Source organism: Dipodomys ordii, unplaced genomic scaffold (genome assembly GCF_000151885.1).
Source record: "Dipodomys ordii isolate 6190 unplaced genomic scaffold, Dord_2.0 Scaffold15, whole genome shotgun sequence".
Taxonomy (NCBI): Eukaryota; Metazoa; Chordata; class Mammalia; order Rodentia; family Heteromyidae; genus Dipodomys; species Dipodomys ordii.
Window position 1 is genome coordinate 11,688,137 of NW_012267231.1, and position 19,450 is coordinate 11,707,586.

The 19,450-nt window shown below is 41.4% G+C and overlaps 1 protein-coding gene across 1 annotated transcript in view; it reads left to right on the top strand.

The window, feature by feature from the left end:
- The window catches only part of Gabrg3 (gamma-aminobutyric acid (GABA) A receptor, gamma 3), a 334,093-nt gene that overhangs the window by 20,894 nt on the left and 293,749 nt on the right, over positions 1 to 19,450 (top strand). The window contains exon 3 of the mRNA XM_013012024.1: positions 11,668 to 11,735. Coding sequence (XP_012867478.1) covers positions 11,668 to 11,735 — 68 coding nt within the window. The remainder of the gene's footprint in view (positions 1 to 11,667; positions 11,736 to 19,450) is intronic.

Sequence of the window (19,450 nt, forward strand, 5' to 3'; positions counted from 1 at the left end):
TGTTAGAATATATCCCTGCCTTTCTGCTTATCTGTCTGCCATTTCTCTACTCTCCTGCTTGCTTACTTAGTCAATAAAGCTCCAAGTTATCTTAAAAAAAATAACATTCAGAAACAGTGTTCAAAATATGTAGGCATCAGCTTCTTAAGATTCATTAGAACAGAGTCATTAAGTATTTCACATCACTGAATGCTGTTATTCTATATTAAAAATGAATCCAATCCTAAAAATCAGTAAACAACCCCTTCTTTAAAAAGTTCATATTTAATTCACATAAATTCACAAAATTACACACTCTTCAGCATGTTTTTTAAGCACACAATTTACTATCTTTTCTTATATTTACAAATTGTGCAACTATCATCATTATCTCAACATATATACATATGCATATATTAGTGTGTGTGTGTGTGTCTGTCTGTCTGTCTGTCTGTGTGTATGCTTGTACTCTGCCTTGAACTCAGGGCCCAGGTGCTCTTCCTTTGTTTTTTTTTTTTTTTATCAAACTTGGCACTCTACCACTTGAGCCACAGCTTTATTTTTTGGTGGTTTATTGGAGGTAAGAATTTGCCTTTCCTCCCTGGGCTGCCTTAGAACGTAAATTCACATTTCAGCCTCTTGAATAGCTAGGATTACAGTGGTAAGACACTGGTGCATAGCCTACAATTTTTTTTAACTGGTCCTGAGGCTTGAACTCAGAGGCTGGTGCTGAGTCTGAGCGTCTTTTGCTCAAGGCTAGTGCTCTACCACTTGAGCCATGGTGCCACTTCTGGCTTTTTCTGGTGGCTAATTGGAGATAGGAGTCTCACAGACTTTCCTGATCAGGCTGGCTTTAAACTGAGATTCTCAGATCTCAGCCTCCTGAGTAGCTAGGATTATAGGCTTAAGCCACCTGTGCCTGGCTGCACAGTATTTTTGTAACCCTCCAAGAAACCCTGTATCCACCAGAAGTCAGTCCCTTTTGTTACAATTCTTCAGTCACAGCTAATATCTAATCTACTTTCTGGCATTTTTTTGTCCCTTTTGGACCTTGAATATCAACACAATAACGTAGTACATTAACTTTGGTGTGTAATTTCCCTGGGAACTGACTTTTGATAATATCATGTTCTGAAAATTTGTATTAAACATCCAGGTGTCCATTTCTTATCACCCAGAGAAAGTGTGCATAGCCTCATTTTTCATCCCAACTATAACAATGGTTCTTACAACTACAGATGAGATAATAAGGCATCTTTGGTGTGATAATCACTCAGACATTCCATTATAAATGGAGTAAGGTCCAGCAGCGTGGATTTGGCTGTGTTCACAGCCAACAGGCTTTTGTAGTTTCTGCAAATACAACAAATGAATCCGGCTATTCAGTGAAATTCTCATTGCTTGACTAAATATTGGGGTGCTGGCAGCAGTCAGCTTCTTTTATTGAAAATTTTATTCCCCCTCTCCCTCCCCATTTCTTACCATCTTTACCAAAGGGTCCACATAGATTTTTGTTTTTAATTGGGAGAAAAGGAATGGAGGGGCTGGGAAGTTGGCTCAGTGGTAGAGCGTTTGCCTTGCATGCCTGAGGCCCTGGGTTCGATTCCTCAGCACCACATAAGCAAAAAGGAAAAAGCTGGAAGTGGCGCTGTGGCTCAAGTGGTAGAGCGCTAGCCTTGAGCTGAAGAGCTGAGGGACAGTGCCCAGGCCCAGAGTTCAGGCCTCACGACCGGACTAAAAAAGAAAAGGAATGGAGATGACATTATTTCAGTGGCAGCCCTTTGGTTGGCTCTCAGATCACCATGAGCAAACACCTGCATAGCTGTTCTATGTGGGTAACTCAGCTGACGAGATCGATGCCTGATGGAAGTCAGGCAAAGGGGATTCCAGAATCTTCTCCCTGTCTCCGCAGAGCGGTGGCCTCCAGGAGGTGGTAAACAATCTCAGAGGATACGTGAAAAATTCCTAACCTTTGTTGGGACTGACCGTGGTGTATTCACTCGGTTCACAGCATTTTGCCCCTCTCCCCAGAGTGTGGAGGTTGGATATCGTCAGCGGGATGAAGTCTTGTACTAAGTCCCCTTTCCCAAACTGGTTATCGACATTGGAAAGTTCAAGTTCTGATTGGGTGTTTATATTCTCTCAAGTAACATAAGGTTGAAAACCTTGTACAGACCACACCAGATATGTACCATAACTGTGTTGGGGGGCAGGGGGGACCCCAGGTGTGTGGATTCAACTATGGGCTGCAAGGATTTGAGGAATTGTTGTCTCTGTACGGCACAAGTACAGACTATTTTTCTTTTCTTTTCTTTCTTTTTTTAAAAAAATTTTGTGCTGGGGCTTTAACGTAAGACCTCCCTGAGCATATTTTTTGCTCAAGCCTAGTGCTCTAACACATGAGCCACAGCTCTACTTCCTGCCTTTTGGTGATTAATTGTAGATAAAGAGTCTCATGGACTTTCCTGCCCAGGCTGGCTTTGAACTGCAATCTTCAGACATATATATATATATATATATACATATATATATATATATATATATATACACATACATATATATGTGTATATTTTTATATGGAGATAGAGATAGAGAGATATGTGAATACATATAAATTGATTATATATATTATATAATATATGCTATATATTGAGGTGATATTGCATGGTGCAAATAGGGATCCATTTTTAGTTTTTTGCATATGGATGCCCAGTTTCCAAACACCAATTATTGAAGAGGCTGTTTGTTTTTTTTACCCACACCTTCCTTTACTTTTCTTATTTTTGAGGTATATACAATGAAATCTTTTTATTTATGTGTAATTTTTGTATAATCCTCTCCTCCTCCATTTGTCTACTCCTCTCCCCTTGTTGCTCCCACCTTTCTCCTTTCAACTATTCCTTTCCTAGTTCTTATTTTGTCAGGCTTTGACTTTGTTTTTCTAAAAAAGATGATGTCATTTGAGCTCTCCATAGAGTCTACTATACTTCAGTTAATTTATTTGTCACCCCTTGCTTAACATCCAGTGGGTTTACTTATTGATTTATAGGCACATTTTAGCTCCACAAATAAGGGAAAGCACATAACCTTCGTTTCTTTGGGTCTGGCTTACTTTCCTTAATATAAATGTTCCAAGTCTTTGCATTTCCTTCCGAATGGTATAATATCATTCTTTCTGATGGCTGAGTAAAATTCCATTGTGTATCTATACCACATTTCCTTGATTCATGTGTTGATTGAAGGGTTTTTGTACGTGTACAAAATTATGGAATCTCATTGTCTCCCTTATTCCATGTTACTTATTGAACTCGACTCACAGTGAGATTAGGAGAATTTTATCTTGGTCTCTGTAAACTCTGCCTGGTCTCTGTGACGTAGATCACAGATTGAAGGAATGATTGGGGAAAGGAGTGTGGGTTGCAAGTGAATGGCCACTAGTCTCAGATGACTGGAAATGGGATCAGCTACAAGCCCTGAACTTTTATTTTCCATATATACAGAGGGGTTACAGTTACATGAGTAGGGTAATGACTACATTTCCTATCAAGCATGGTTACCTCCTCCTTTGTTTTTCCACTACCATCCCTACCCTCCCCATTTCCCCAGCTCCTACCCCTCCCCCAAAATTGAAAAGTTCATTTTCAATATAGTGTTCTTGTACATCTCATTGTTACAATGGGTCAACCTGTATCCTTATTTAAGCATTTTGTTATATCCCTTCCCCTCCCCAAATTATAAAAATTACAAGATTTTGTTCTGCATCTACAAGATGCAGAACACCGGAATCAAATATAGTGAAAACAGGGGTTATACCATGGGGGAAGAACATATAAAAGAAACAAAAGAATCACATAGTGCATTATAAGTACATTAAAAACAATAGCAAGAAAGAAAAAACCACTTGTGTCCCTATCTTAGGGTTTGTTTCGCTTAACATCATCTCATATGGTCATATGTACATAGCTTTTGACCTTTTCAGCTTGTTCTAGACTTATACTAGCTAGTGCAAATAAGAGAAAGCATAGGACCTATGTTTCTTTGGGCCTGGCTTATTTCACTTAATATAATTTTTTCCAAGTCTTCCATTTCCTAACAAATCGGGCAGTGTCATTCTTTCTGATGGAGGCATAGAATTCCATTGTGTATATATACCACATTTTCTTGATCCATTCATCTACTGAGGGGCATCTGGGTTGGTTCCATATCTTAGCTATGGAGCTATGGTAAATAATGCTGCGAAAAACATGGTTGTGCTGGTAGCTTTGGTATGGTTTGTGATCATTTTGATAAATGCCCAAAAGTGGGATTGCTGGGTCATAGGGGAGTTCTATGTGGAGTCTATTGAGGAGCCTCCATACTGCTTTCCAAAGTGGTTGAAGAAGTGTACACTTCCACCAACAATGCAGTAGGGTTTCCTTTTGGCCACATCCCCTCCAGCATCTGTTGTTACTAGATTTCTTGATTATAGCCATTCTAACTGGGATGAGGTCTTGATTTGCATTTCTTTTATCAAGCCCTGAATTTTAAGGGTCAGAACCAATCAAGTGAATCAATTAAATGAGACCTTCACACAGCTGAAATGGGATCTATAATAGTGACTTTACCATCTCAGGGCTCAAACCATCACTGCATCAAATGCTTTCACACAGACCCAGAGTCAAACCTTGACCACCTTTGCTGTATCCTATAGACTTGTTACCCAAATGCCTCCATCTACCTTGCATAAACCTAGCATTCTCTAAGGAAGGAAATAGCATTTGAAAATATGTCTTTGTTGAAATGATATGCATAGATTTAATGTAAGCCTTGGAGAGAGAGAGAGTATTTGCATGTTTGAAGAGTCGGGAGAGATTATTTGTGATCGTAATTATGATGATGAATATGATGATGATAATAATACTCAAAATTAATAATAGATTCTTACTGGTGTCTTTGTTCCCTCAAATATCTTAGCCTCATTACTAATATAGAGAAGTTGGAAGTCGGACGCAGAGTCCAGCATTTCTTGCTTGGGAATGCCAACAGGACCCTGGGCAGGCCCTCTCCTCATTCAAAATTTAACTTCCTGTCTGGGTAACAGGAAAAAGAACCATATAGCCTACTGATACATTTTTTTAAATGTTCATGATAGTGTCATTTAGTAATGGTGGTTGCCTTTTATTTGTGCTTAAAACTAACATGCTACCATTTTGAACCACAGCCCACTTCTGGTTGGTAAGTGCTGATTAGAGGTAAGAGTCTCATGGACTTTGGTGCCCAGGCTGGCTTGGAACTGGGATCCTCAGATCTCAACCTCCAGTGTAACAGTTCAGGGAGAGAGAAGGAAGAACTGAAAAACAGTTGGTTTGGGGGCCCTCATTCCCCCTTCAGCCCTAAAGGCAGGGAAGATTAGAACAGAACTTCCCAATTATTGGATGTGTCTTTCATGTCTCAAGGACATGATTAAGTCATTTATTCACCTTTTATTTACTTTTACTTTTAAATTATTATTATAATTGTTGTTTTCTTGGCCATGGGGCTCTGTCCATGAATTCTTTTGCTCAAGGCTAATGCCCCACCACTTTGAGCTACAGCACCACTTCTGGTTTTCTGGTGGTTGATTGGAGATAAAAGTCTTATGGCCTTTCCTGCCCGAGCTGGGTTGGAATTGCCATCCTCAGATCTCAGCCTCCTGAGCCACTAGGATTATAGGCGTGAGCCATTGGTGCCTGGCTTATTTCCTGCTGGTTTATGACTGATGATAAATGGTTTAATTTGATTTCCCAGGCTACTCTCAGCTTTTTCTTTTCCATGGAGGTAATATGATTTCAATCGCAACAAATATTTACTTTCAGGAGTGTTCTTGTCTTAGATGATCTTTTATTAAGTCGTGTGTGTGTGTGTGTGTGTGTGTGTGTGTGTGTGTGTGTGTGTGTGTGTGTGCTGGTACTGGGGCTGGAACACAGGGCCTGGGTGCTGTCTCCAAGATTTTGGTTTTTTGTTTGTTTGTTTGTTTAGTGTAGAGGTCTGTCACTTGAGCACAGCTGTATATCTGGCTTTTTGGTGGTTAATTGGAACTAAGTGTCTCCTGGAATTTCCTGTCCAAGCTAGCTTTGAACCTTGAGCCTCAGATCACACCTTCCTGAATTATAGACATGAGCCACCAGTGCCCAGCTATCTGTTTTTCTCCTCCCTATTTTACTGTTTGGGTCAGCTCCTAGCTGTCATCATGTTGGGGCATAGTTAAAAATTCTTATTTTTGTAGGTACAAAATACAAAGCTCATGTAAACATCCATTATGGAAAAATCCACATAAGTAAAATAACCTTTCAGTCTCCCTTCTCAGGAGCCATCCATCATTAGGAGATATTCAGTGATTACCTTCTGCATTTCACACCTGGGGAAGAGGTGAAGGGAAACACTGATCCCTCACAAAGACTAGGTCTCCGGGGAGGCAGGGCATTATTCAGGGAGCTCAGAACCCCAAAAGGCCTCATAATGTGGTGATTCTGCATTACTACCTGGGAAACAAATTTCCCTAAAAAGCCCACAGATGCTTATTAGAAATATATGTGTGAGACCCAGTTGTTGTTTTGTCAGTCATGGGGCCTGAACTCAGGGCCTGGGTGCTGTCCCTCAGTTCTTCAGCTCAAGGCTAGCACTTTGCCACTTGAGCCACAGAGCCACTTCTGGCCTTTTCCTGAGTATGTGGTTCTAAGGAATCGAACCCAGGGCCTCATGCATGTGAGGCAAGCACCTTCTCAGCTTGAGAACCAGTTTTCATCACAAAAGGTATTCATCAAAAAGTGTGAACTCTGGGGGGAAAAAATAAAATCAAACAAATGACTCAGTGTTCCTTGTGGCCAAAGAAGCTCACCTATTCAACAAGGTGGAGATATGTCAATTCAGAGTCTCATTCCTGTAGAGGTACTCTTGTCTTAGAAAATGACAGACGATAGAGTTCTGAGAGTAAGCCACACGAATCTGTACCTATTGTCTTATTGTATTTTTTTCTTAATTCTCCTGATTTTCTCAGACACCTTCTGCTGTGGCTTTGGTTTAATCACAGGTTTAGGTATTTATTATGGAAGTCCTGGAGATTGAACTCAGGGCCTCATACTTGCTAGGCAGTTGCTTTATCACAGGAACCACACCACATTTTTGCCATATAAAAAAAGTTCTATCTATCTGTCTGTCTCTCTGTCTGTTTGCCTTCCTATTTATATCTATCATCTATCTCTCATCTATGTATGTACATATGTATGTACGTATCATCTTTCTATTACCTAAGTATCTGTATCCATCATCTATCTTATCTTTCTATCATCTATGTATGTATATATGCATGTATGTATGTATGTATGTATGTATGTATCTATCTATCTATCTATCTATCTGTCTGTCTGTCTGTCTGTCTATCTATCATCTCTCTCTATCATGTTAGAGATGGAATCTAGAATCCTCTATGTGTTATGCCTACCTTCTGCCACTGCATTTATTTCCAATGCCTAATTTTGTGATTTTAGATGAAAACATTTTCTTTGCAGGGATGAGGGGGTAGGGGGAAGAGGGAGGGTTGCAATCAATTCCTATTGCTCATTGGAAAAGCCTGAAGAAGATCTGTAATCAGCTGATCCAGGCTGTACCAGTGTATCTTGTGTGAGAAACCCAGAGCTGATACAGTTTATTTGATTTAGTTGTGTGCCTGAAAAGAAACCGCCAAACATAAGAATATGGCAGGTGGGCATTAAGATTTTTTAAATAAGTTTTTTTATTGTGAAAATACTGTACAGAGGGGTTACAGTTACATGAGCAAGGTAATGAGTACATTTCTTATCAAGCATTGTTGCCTCCTCCTTGTCTTTCCCCTACCATCCCTTCCCTCCCACCTCCTCAACTACACTCCCCCTCCCCCTCCCCCCACCTATTTGTAAAGTTCATTTTTCGACTTAGTGTCTTGTACATCTCATTGTTGCAGTGCTTGCAATGTGTCAACCTGTATCCCTATTTAAACAATTTGTTTTTTCTCTTTCCCTACCCAAATTATACCAGCATCAAATACAGTGAAAACAGGGGTTATACCGTGGGGGAGGGACATACAAAGCAACAAAAAAATATCACATGGTACCTTATAAATACATTAGAAACAATAGCAAGAAAAAAAACACTTGTGTTCCTAATGTGGTATATATATATATGTATATATTTGCAATAACTAGTATATGTCTGGGACAAGCAGAAAAGATCAGGCATTAAGATTTAAATACAGTATACTACTGCCCTCCATAGGTTTTGCATATGTGGATTTAACCAAACCATGAATTGAACATATTCAGAAAAAAGTATTGGATCTGCAGTGAATATTCCCTAGCTCATTAGGAACACCATTCCCTAAATGATTCTCCGGCATTTACATGGCACGGGCTATTATAAGCCATCTAGAGATGGTGGACTGGAAGTGGGAAGATATGCCAGTGCATATGCAAATACTACACCATATGATGTGAGTAGTTCGAGCCTCCTGGGGTTTTGGTACTACGTGGTGTCTGTAGAATGAGACTTCCCCCAGATAAGGGAGGAATACCCACCCACCTTGGAAACAGTGATGTGGAGGCCAATGATAGCATGTGTTTCTCTTATGTGTTTCATTCCAAGTTGGCATTTTTGCTGCATCCTACAAAGTACCATGTATGATGTTTGAATAGAGACTTTAGTACATATCTCTTGGGGCATTTTGGAAATAAAATGTTTAGTATAAAACTTGTACTGTAATATATATATATATATATATATATATATATATATATATTCCAGTTTTTACCTTGACAGGATTTCTTACTATCCACAATCAATAAGTGAGAGAGCCCAGTCACATACCCATGCCTCATACATTTAATCCTAGCTACACAGAAGGCTGAAATCTGAGGCTCGAGGTTCAAAACCAGCCTGGCAAGAAAGTCTGTGAGAGTCTCATCTCCAGTGGGCCACCAAAAAGACCAAGAGTGGAGCTGTTTCTCAAGTGGTAGAATGCCAACTTTGAGTGGAAAAGCTAAGGGACAATGTCTAGGCCCTGAGTTCAAGACTCAGTACTGGTACCAAACAAACAAAGAACAGAAAAAGGAAAACATTCTCTAAGAGAGAATTCATTTAGTTCCAGCCTCTGGAGACCATCCACAGTGGAAACTCTTGGAGCCTTTTGGTTCATGAAATGTCTAACCCATCCTCAACCTACATGTTTTGCTCTTAGCCAGATCATTAGATATGTACCCTTTTTCATTTGCATCACTTCTTTCTCTTTCTTCTCTCTCTCCCTGTCTCCCTCCCTCCCTCTCCCTTCCTTCCTTCCTTCCTTCCTTCCTTCCTTCCTTCCTTCCTTCCTTCCATCCATCCATCCTTCCTTCCTTCTTTCTTGCCTTCCTGCTTTTCTTTCTTTCTTTCCTTCTTTCTTTCTTTCTTCCAAATTCCTTCTAAGCTTTTTTATGCTCCATCCATTGACCTTTCCTGCTTTTAAGTCGCTATATCTATAGGTCCTTTCTAAGCAAGCATATGTAACATCTGATTGATACGTCTAATAAATACTGTGAATCTATATCTTTCACATGTCTTGCAAAAATACACAATGGGCTGACTTTACAGCATTCTGGATGGCATAAGCAGAGGTCATGCCCTGTATGGAGACAGGACAGTCACAGGATGCAAATTCTTTTTTTTCTAGTAGTTAGTAAAGCTTAGTCTACAGTGAAGGGTCTTGCTTCTTTGGGAAGCCAGGCTTTGTGTGTTTAGTGCATGCAATGGTGCTGCGTTGTCTTCCAACATGCCAACAGCTCGTTGGAGCTAACCTAACTTGGTTTTGCTGGTAGTGTTGGAGATAGGTACTTCAAATTCAGCATCGTTGTTTTCATTGCATGGACGTCTGAAAAATTATCACCCTGGCTACAGACTGTGTGCAATGTTAGGAGAGTCTGAGAGCTCAGAGTCTCTGCTTCTGTTAGTTCCAGAGGAGAGTGCAGTCCATTTTGTGAATGAGCAGCTATTTAGTGGAAGTGAAGGAGGCTCATTGAAATAATTGCATATGCAGCCAACTCTTGTTTCCATAGAAACCCCATGTAGCAAGGTTCATGAGTCTTGTTTATCTCCCTCCTGGGCAGAAATGTTCTGAAATTGGCCCTGTCTCCTTTATCAGTCCCTGGGCAGTAATGAAGAGGACATCCTTCTTGGGTTTTTTTTTTTTTTTTTAGAGGGTATGGGCTCCCTGGCTCCAAAGCCCCTTACACACTCCCAATGCCATTTTGGCTCTCGCTGAGTTCCTTGGCAGATGAGAGAGGAGAAAATGAGGTTCTTCAAAGCCAAATTAGCCAATTTCACCTCTGAAGTGCAATGTCAGATTTGACAGCTTTTGGTCAAATAACCTATTCTCATGCTGGAGGCTGGGATAATCCTTTGAGTTATTAAAATTCTTATTTTTATTTCATTTTTTGGGTTTTTTTGGGGGGGTTGTCAGTTGTGGGGCTTGAACTCTGAGCCTGGGCACTGTCCCTCAGCTCTTCAGGTCAAGGTGAGCGCTCTACCACTTGAGCCACAGCGCCACTCCCAATTTTTAAATTTAATTTTAGTGTGTTTTCTTTTCTTAAAATGACCTCGAAGTAGTCAAACAGAAGTTGTACATGTCAGTTTATAAGGACAATGAGTCTTGTTCAGTTTTATTCTGTTTTCAGTCACAGTATTTAGCCTCCATGATGGAGGTAAGTATAGGTATTTAAGTCATAATAATAATAATAATAAATTACCTTCCTCCAACTCCTCATTTATTTTCTACTTTCTTCTCCCTCACCTTCGTTTTTCTTCTTCTCTTCCTTCTCCTCCTCCTCTCCTTTCTCCTTCCGTTTCTTCCCCTTCTTTCCCTCCTCTCCCTCCTTCTTCCTCTCCCTCCTCCTTTCCATTTCTTTCTCCCCCTCCCCCTCTTTCCTCCTCCTGTTCCCCCTCCCCCGACCTTCTTTTTTGGAACAAGAACTCACTAGAACTTTGCTTTAAGTTTCTCTGCTTTGGAACAATATCTAGACAGTTGTGCAATGAATAAATAACCCAACTACCTCATTGATACTGTGTACCTTTATAGCAAAGCATTGTCATTAAATTCCTTAGGCAACGTTGTAAGTTTTGTCTCTTACTTTTGCTATAAAGTCAACTAACGTTGCAGATACCTTTATAGTCATTTGTCACTGGCAACTTGCAGTTGTAAATGTCTTTTTTTTAAAAATTTGTCACTTAATAAATACAAATAAGAATGGATTGTCTTTTGAGACATTTCAAACTAAGAAAAGTTATGTGTGCATTATAAATGCAAGACAAATGCTAGATGCTTATGGCTCATGCCTGTAATCCTACCTATTCAGAAGACTGAGATTTAAGGATTGAGGTTCAAAGCTAGCCCAACAAACCACCACAAAACTGGAAGTGGGGCTGTGGCTCGAAGTGGTAGAGTGCTAGCCTTGAGCGAAAGAGCTTGGGGACAGTGCCCAGGCCCAGAGTTCAAGCCCCATGACCGACCAGAAATAAAAAAAACGCAAGACAAGCCCCCAAGAAAAATTCTACCCATAAGATTCCAACATGGGCTTGCTATCTGAGTGCCTGAGTCCTTGGGACATTGAACTGTGCTCTCTTCTTTCTCTCCAGCACGAGGTACTAACCTACCTCTATTTTCCTCCATAGTAAAGCCAACGGTGATTGATGTGGACATTTACGTGAACAGCATTGGGCCGGTGTCATCCATAAACATGGTAGGAAGTGATTTCATTTTTTTCTGGTCTGTGGTTGCTGTATCTCATCTTGTTTATAACCTCACTGCTGATTTCTGTTTGGGATTTATCATACAGGCTTAACACAAATCACTTCTTCAAATCTGAAGGAATTATGGGTATTTCAAATGAAATGGTATTGAAGATGATTTTTTTTTTTTAATTCGCCAGCTGTTTGAGACATTGCATCTGATGATAGGGAACAGCCATCTCCCATCCCTACCTTCTACACAACTATTCACAGCATGTGAATTCTCAGGGTTTTTGTTTTTTTTTTTTTCCAGTCAAGGGGCTTGAACTCAGGGCCTAGGCGCTGTCCCTGAGCTCTTACGTTCAAGGCTAGCGCTCTACCACTTTGAGCCACAGCTCCACTTCCGGTTTTCTGGTGGTTCATTGGAGATAGGAGTCTCATGGACTTTCCTGCCCAGGCTAGTTTTGAATCTTGATCCTCAGGTCTCAGCCTCCTGTAATCCTAGGATGACAGGTGTGAGCCATTGGCACCCGGCTCCACTGGGATTTATTTTTTATTTTATTAGTAGCTATGCAGCCATTGGATTTATCTGACCTCATTAGTATTAGGGATGAATATAAAAGACAATTGAAATTCATTACTTTTAGTTCCCTTTTCCTCATTTCAAAATTCAAGAGCTCGGCTTTGTTGTGTTTCTCAGGAAAGGATCCAGGATTTTCAGCTTCCTCTCTCATCTTCAATTTGGAGGGTAAATCCACTCCTATTGGTTCATTTCTTTCTTTCAGGAGAAAGGATGGGATCAAATAGGTACTTTCCCTGACGAGAGGGTTTCCACAGTTATACAACAACACTGCGCTCCAAACAAGTCTTCCCTCATGCAAAATGGCTTATGAGCAACTTATTAATGACATATTAGTAAGTGCTGATATGTAAGAATGTGTTTAACACCAGCTCATATGGCTGCAAGGAGTGATGTGTAAGATTCCCAGAGTAATTCTGGTAGCTCCAGATAATATCACAAATGACCACCCCCCCCCTTCCCAGTGCACATCCCCATATCTTAGTGCCTGATTTTTGGGGGTTCGGGGATATGTGAAATTCAGTAGAGAATTTTCCAAATGCTAGCTGACATGATATCTTCAAATCGCAGTGTTCTGGTGATAGAAATAACCTCTCCAAAATTAGTAGCAAGATCGTTTCTTTTCACTGCCAGGTTTTTAAAGTATTTTTTTAAAAAATCAATGTAGGAGTAAAATTATATTTATGGGGGACTTCCTTAAAAAAAAAACCTCAGGATTTGGATGGAGCTGAGTGGAGAATGTATCCTTAGTTTGCATGAGGTCCTGGATTCTATTTCCACTACCAACCAATAAAACCTCAGAACAAGAAGAACAAAACAATGTCCATGGCATCCATAAAACCACCCAAAGAGGTGAAATGAATAATAAAGGAAAATTAGTTACATAGCCTACAATCAATCAAATTGTGGTTGCAATACTTTTTTTTCCTTTTTGTGCCAGTCCTGGGGCTTGAACTCAAGGCCTGGCATTGTCCCTGAGCTAAAGGCTAAAAGCTAGAACTCTACCACTTGAGCCACAACTCCACCTCTGGCTTTTTGGTGGGTAATTGGAGATAAGAGTCTCATGGACATTTCAGCTCTGACTGGTTTTGAACCACAATCCTCAGATCTCAGCCTTCTGAGTAGCTAGGAATATAGGCAAGAGACACTAGTTTGTATTCCTTTTTTTTTTAAATAATGTTTATTTGGTTGCCTGTTCCAAGAAAATGACAGCTTTAGTATAATGTAAGAATACTGAGCCAGGCTCCGGTGACTGACACCTATAGTCTTAGCTACTCAAGAGGCTGAAATCTGAGGATTGCAGTACAAAGCCAACCAGGGTAGGAATATCTAGAGACTCTTCTCTCCAATTAACCACCAGAAATATGGAAGTAGAACTGTGGCTCAAAGTGGTACAGCACTAGCTTTGAGCACAAAAACTCAAGGAAAACACCCAGGCCCTAAGTTCAAGCCCCAGGACTGACAGAAGCAAACAAACAGAAGTCGCTTACTTTTTGTATTTTTTTTTCTCCTGCTTACCTTTGTGCCAGAGCATTTTTATCTAGCATCCTCTGTCTAACACTAAAAGAAAAAGTATTTCTGGAGCTGTTTAGCTTTAAAATTATTTCAGCGAAAGGGCATTGCATTAATATATCTCCAGATTTACATAGACTCTTATTCCTGATCTATTTTGTGTTCACATTCTAGCATTGCTATTTGACCATTGTTAGGATTTCTATGTGGGAATCGCATTTGCCAGGGGGAGGAAGAGGCTAAGTGACAGTGCCTCCCCTTCACGCCCCTCCCCCTCCCTCCAGGTGGTAAGGATTCCTCTAGGGGTCAACTTCCTTCTTGGGCAAGTGACAGGAACAACACAGAGGGCTTCACTGAGATTATCCCCATCCAGAATGACTGACAGGGCGGATGTATGCTGGCTGGGACAGCCTTTGGTTAAAAGCAGGATGATATTCAGATCTAACTTCCACATAAGCAAGTGAATATGAGTTCTTTGTCTGAGCCTGAATTACGTCACTTAACATAATTTTTTTTCTAGGTTTATCTATTTCTCTGCAAATGATGTAATGTTCTTTTGATGGATGAGTAACATTCATTTCTCTATCTCTGTCTGTCTGTCTGTATCTATCTATCTATCTGTCTGTCTGTCTGTCTGTCTGTATCTATTTATCTATCTAGCTATCTATCTCACATCATATTTTCTTGACTTATTCATCTATTGAGGGACATCTAGATATTTTCCTTAACTTGGCTATGGTGAATAGTGCAGCAATGCACATGGTTGTGCAAGTCTCTTTACTGTACCCTGACTTTTAATCTTTTCTATAAATCATATACACAAACAATACAATCTTATGAATATATACATGTATATATATAGATCCCATATTTACTAAAATATGATATCTGCAAGGAAGTATTCCAGGGGTTGAACTCCTTCGAAAAACTTAGTGTTTAACACAATGAATAGCAGGAAGCTAGAAATTTCTAGTTAGTGTCCAGGGAAGGGGAGGTCAAGGGGAGGGGAAAGATGGGCGGATGCAATGAATATACTTACTGCACGTGTGTGAAAATGGAACTAAGTAAATTGAGGGAATGGGGCGGGGGCAGGGGGGGTGGAGAAGGATGAATAGGATGACCTTGATCGAGATGCATTGTGCTCATCAACTGACACATCACATTGAAGTCCTTTTGTATAAAGCTACTGACAGATAATTTTTAAGAATGAGTTAACATATAGTAATTCTGGAAAAGAAAAATTTGTCTCACATGAAAAAAACAAAAACAAAAACAGGATACCAGTGTGTGTGGCCTGGCAGGGGGAGGAGGGGGACTGGTTTGGTGATTTTTTTCTGGCCTGCAGGTGGATGGACCCTGTCTGCCAGGTTAGGACCTTCAAACGCTGGTAGAGATACAAGTGCTGTCTTTTGGCTTGCCCCAGACTTATTCTTACACTTCCAAAGCATGGAACCCCACCACCTCCAGAAATATGTGCCAAGCGTATTTTATGAGAGTGGCTTCTGGTTGTATGCGGTGGACAGTGGGGCTTTAAATCGGGAACTCAGGCCCTGGCATGCTAGGGTAAAAGATGACCTTGACAAATTGACCTGAAGCATTGTCAGCCCTGGGAGGCCAAATGACCATCTGTGGGGCTTCAGGCGTGTGAACATCCTGAATAACATAACGTACCCAGAAAGCCATCACTGGAAACCAAAGCTTTTTTCAATTAACTTCCCTCGTTTTAATAGTTTGTCCTGAAGCCAGGCTACTCAGGAGGTTGAGATCTGCGGCTCAAAGATACAACCCAGCCTGGGCAGGAAAGTCCATGAGACTCGTATCTCCAATTAAATAGCAAAAAGCTGGAAGTGGAGCTGTGGTTTAAGTGGTAGAGCTCCAGCTTTGAGTGAAAAAGCTAAGGGACACCATCCAGGCCCTGGGTTCAAGCCCTAGCACCCAAAAACAAACATGAAAAGAAAAAAAAAGGAATCACCCCACGTATCATGTAATTCCATTGAATCTGCTTATTTATTTTTATTTTTTTTAATTCCTAGACTCTGTCTCCAGTGTAGTTAAAAAATATATACTAATTTGTGGGGCTTCCTATACTATAATTGTGAGATACCCAAGCTGTCTTCAAGGCTACAGCAGAGTAACTGAACCACAGCAAACCTTTTAGTCCGGAAATAGTGACATGTTTAGTTTTAGTTCTCAGTAGAGTTAAAGCTCTATCTTCTTACAACCAGTTTCTTGAGGAAGAAATCCCATACATGCATTAACTTACCTCATTTTTGTTTTGTTTTGTTTTTAAACACAGGAGGCAGGCAACAGGTTGTTTAAAATACCATTTGCTAAACATTAAATGCTGAAACACTCCATTCCTCTGTGGTCTGGAGGGATATCCCCAGTCTTTCTTTGTCTATTCATTCAACATTTTCAGCTGGTTATTTGTGGTTTCCGCTTATAATCCTATCTACTTGGGAAAAATGAGATTTGAAGATAGAGGTTCAAAGCCAGCCTGGGCCAAAATAAAAGGCCATAGGTATAGTTCTGAGCCTGGTTTTCTTTGCTCAGTATGCCATTTTCCAGGTTTTCTTGCAAATGGTATAATTTCATTCTTCCTGATGGTTGCATAAAATTCCAATGTATGTATGTAAATGTATCATACATTATTATTATTATTATTATTATTATATCACTTTTTGTGCTGGTCCTGGGGTTTGAACTCAGGGCCTGGGTACTGACCCTGAGCTGGTCTGCTTGTAGCTCATTCTCTACCACTTAAGCTTCTTCCAGCTTTTGTGGTGCTTCATTGTAGATAATAGTCTCCAAGACGTTCCTGCCTAAGCTGGCTTTGAGCTGCGATCCTCATATCTCAGACTGTGTGGTAGGTCCTTTTTTTTATGGGGGTGGGGAGGGAGAGAATCCATTCTTCTGTGGTAGGGCATCTTGGCTGTTGCCATAATTTGGTTATTGTGAACAGTGTGTGTAGGGGTGTGTAGGGGTGTGTAGGGGTGTGTAGGGGTGTGTAGGGGTGTGTAGGGGTGTGTAGGGGTGTGTAGGTGCCTTCCCATGAGGCCTTTGCTACTATCATCTTAAGCTGCGGCTCTGGCTTACGGAGCTGAGGCACAGGAAGCTCATGTCACATTTGAAAGAGCATGGATCTGGAAAAGAAAAAGGAACAGCATTTTTTCTTTCCACCTCTGAATAAGCAAGGGGGCCAGGGTGAATTCGGCTAAAGAACGTGTCTCAGATATGGAACAAAGGAACTCCAAATTTCCATTGTGTTGCCTCTTTCCTTTGTCCTCTGAGGGTCTTGGAACTTGCCGCTATTTTATACCAAAATGCCACAAGAGATGTTACCCGGTGAAGATGGGCAACCGTCATACCGGGTATAAATGGCTGTGAACTTTTCGGCAGTGTAGGAACCCGGAGCGAATCCACATCGACAAAACACCTGACCTTCGTCAGCCATCATCTCATACATTAGCTTCTTCAGAGGCATGAAGAGCATCTTCCTTTTCTTTTCGTTCTGAATCTTTCCACTTGGGTTGAGTATTTCACAATGGATATTCAGCATTCTTCACCGCAGAAGCTACATTATGAGCCTCTGAAAAGAACATCTTTATGTCACATAAAAAGGTTTTTTTTTTGTTGTGGTGGGTTTTTTTTTTTCCTGAAAGGTAAAAGGTGTGGGATGAGCCTTCTCCTGAGAGCATCTGTAGACTGTCTCTCATCTCACTCTGATGAAGATACTCCCAGAAGCCTTTGCACAGCCCCTCCTCTGTGGAGGCCGGATGACAAGCTAGCTGTGTGCGTACCAGCAGCGAGATCGGTGTAGGCAGGAGAGGTGTTCTGTGCTGAGGCATGTCACAGGGGAGGAAGGGCCATTACCCAGTCCTAATGGTGTCTGATTGCACCCATCCTGTAGAGGAATCCTCCTGTGGCATTGTGTAGGATGTCACAGGAGGTGTGTTTGGAATTATGAAATGCCAGGGTGAGAAGCAGTGAGCTTCTGAAAGGGCACAGAGGCATTGGGCTGGGCCAGAGGCTGTGAACTTGGGAAATGGTGATGAAATGCATGTAGGCCGTAAGCCATGGGAGAAGTTGAGGGCGACACAAGCGCTAGCAGCGATCATGAAGCCGGATCAATCTTCCTGAGCAGCCACAGCGTGCTGGGTGTTCATCCTGGGACTTGGGAATCTACTGGTGAATGGGATAAAGCAAGCCAGGCTATTTGGAGACGTCAGTTCTTTGTAGTGTAACAGGCTGAATGAACAAACTAGCGGTGAGCTATTTCAAACTGACATTTACATGAGGAAAGGTGCAGGCATACCCTCATCAAAGTCTCTTTTTTCTTTTCTTCTTTTTTTGGTGTGCCATTCCTGGGGTTTGAACTCACAACTCTAATACTGTCCCTGAGCTCTCTTACTCAAGGCTAGCACTCTACCACTTGAACCACAGCTGTACTCTGGCTTTTTTTTTTTTGAGAGGGGGGAGGGAAGGTGGTAATTAATTGGAGATGCAAGGCTTTCCTGCTCAGGCTGGCTTCTAATCATGATGCTCAAATCTCAGCTTCCTGATTAGCTAAGATGACAGGTGTGAGCCACTGGCACCCAGCCAAGAAATTTTGTTGTTTGTTTTGTTTTTAACATGGGATGTGGGGAGGAGAAGAGGATGGTGGAGCTTGGATGTGAGAGTTCATGGTTGCTAGGACACTGAGTCTTTGCAAGCTAGGATATTTGCATTTGCTTCTTGGCTCATTGCACAATAGGTAATGGTGCAGGCGGAGTCTCCCTTTAAAACAAACCTCTGTGCCCTGACCAGGTAAGGGACAGAAAAGACAAGTTGTCTCAGTTCCTTGTTGGATGTAATGATGTCTAGGATGCCTGCCCATGGAGCTGTCTGTAGCCAGAATATGTGACCGACCCCCAGACTACATGCATGGTAGAAGGTATTTGGAACCACGGTCTTTGCAGATGCAGTGTGTAACCCTGAGGTCACATTAGCTCAGATGGACCCTATGCCATCTGACTGGGGTCTGAATGGAAGGACTCAGATATACACACAGAAAGAAGGCCAGAAGAAACGGGAAGGAAGGCACAGAGGAGAAGCCCCTCCAAGACAGAAAGAGTGCCACAGATGGGTAGCAATACACCAAAAGCTAGAGGAGAGAGTGGTCAGGCAAAGGTTCATTCTCACAGCCCGCAGGGAGGAAAAAAAAAACAACAACCCTGCCAGGACCTTGATCTTGGACTTTCAGCCTCCACAACTATGATGCATGATGCCAGCAGCACAGACTTGGAAATTTTGTCAGTGACTGGCCTCTGATTGGTCTAGGAGGCCGCCTGCTCCCTCCTCAGGCCTCCGGATCCCAGCTGTGTTGTAAGCTGTTTGCGTAGTGGTTTGGGAGTGTGTGAGGTGTGTCAGTCAGATCTTCAACCATCCCTGTGGATCTCCAGTCTCAGAACAACCACGTCTCAGTCAATTCGGGCTGCTGTGACAAAATAGTAAGGTATTCTACTGTACTCTGGGCGCTGATGGCTCTTGTCTGTGATCCTAGCTCCTCAGGAGGTGGAGATCTGAAGATCATGGTTCAAAGCTCAGCCTGGACAAGAAAGTCCATGAGACTCTTATCTCCAAGGGACCAGCAAT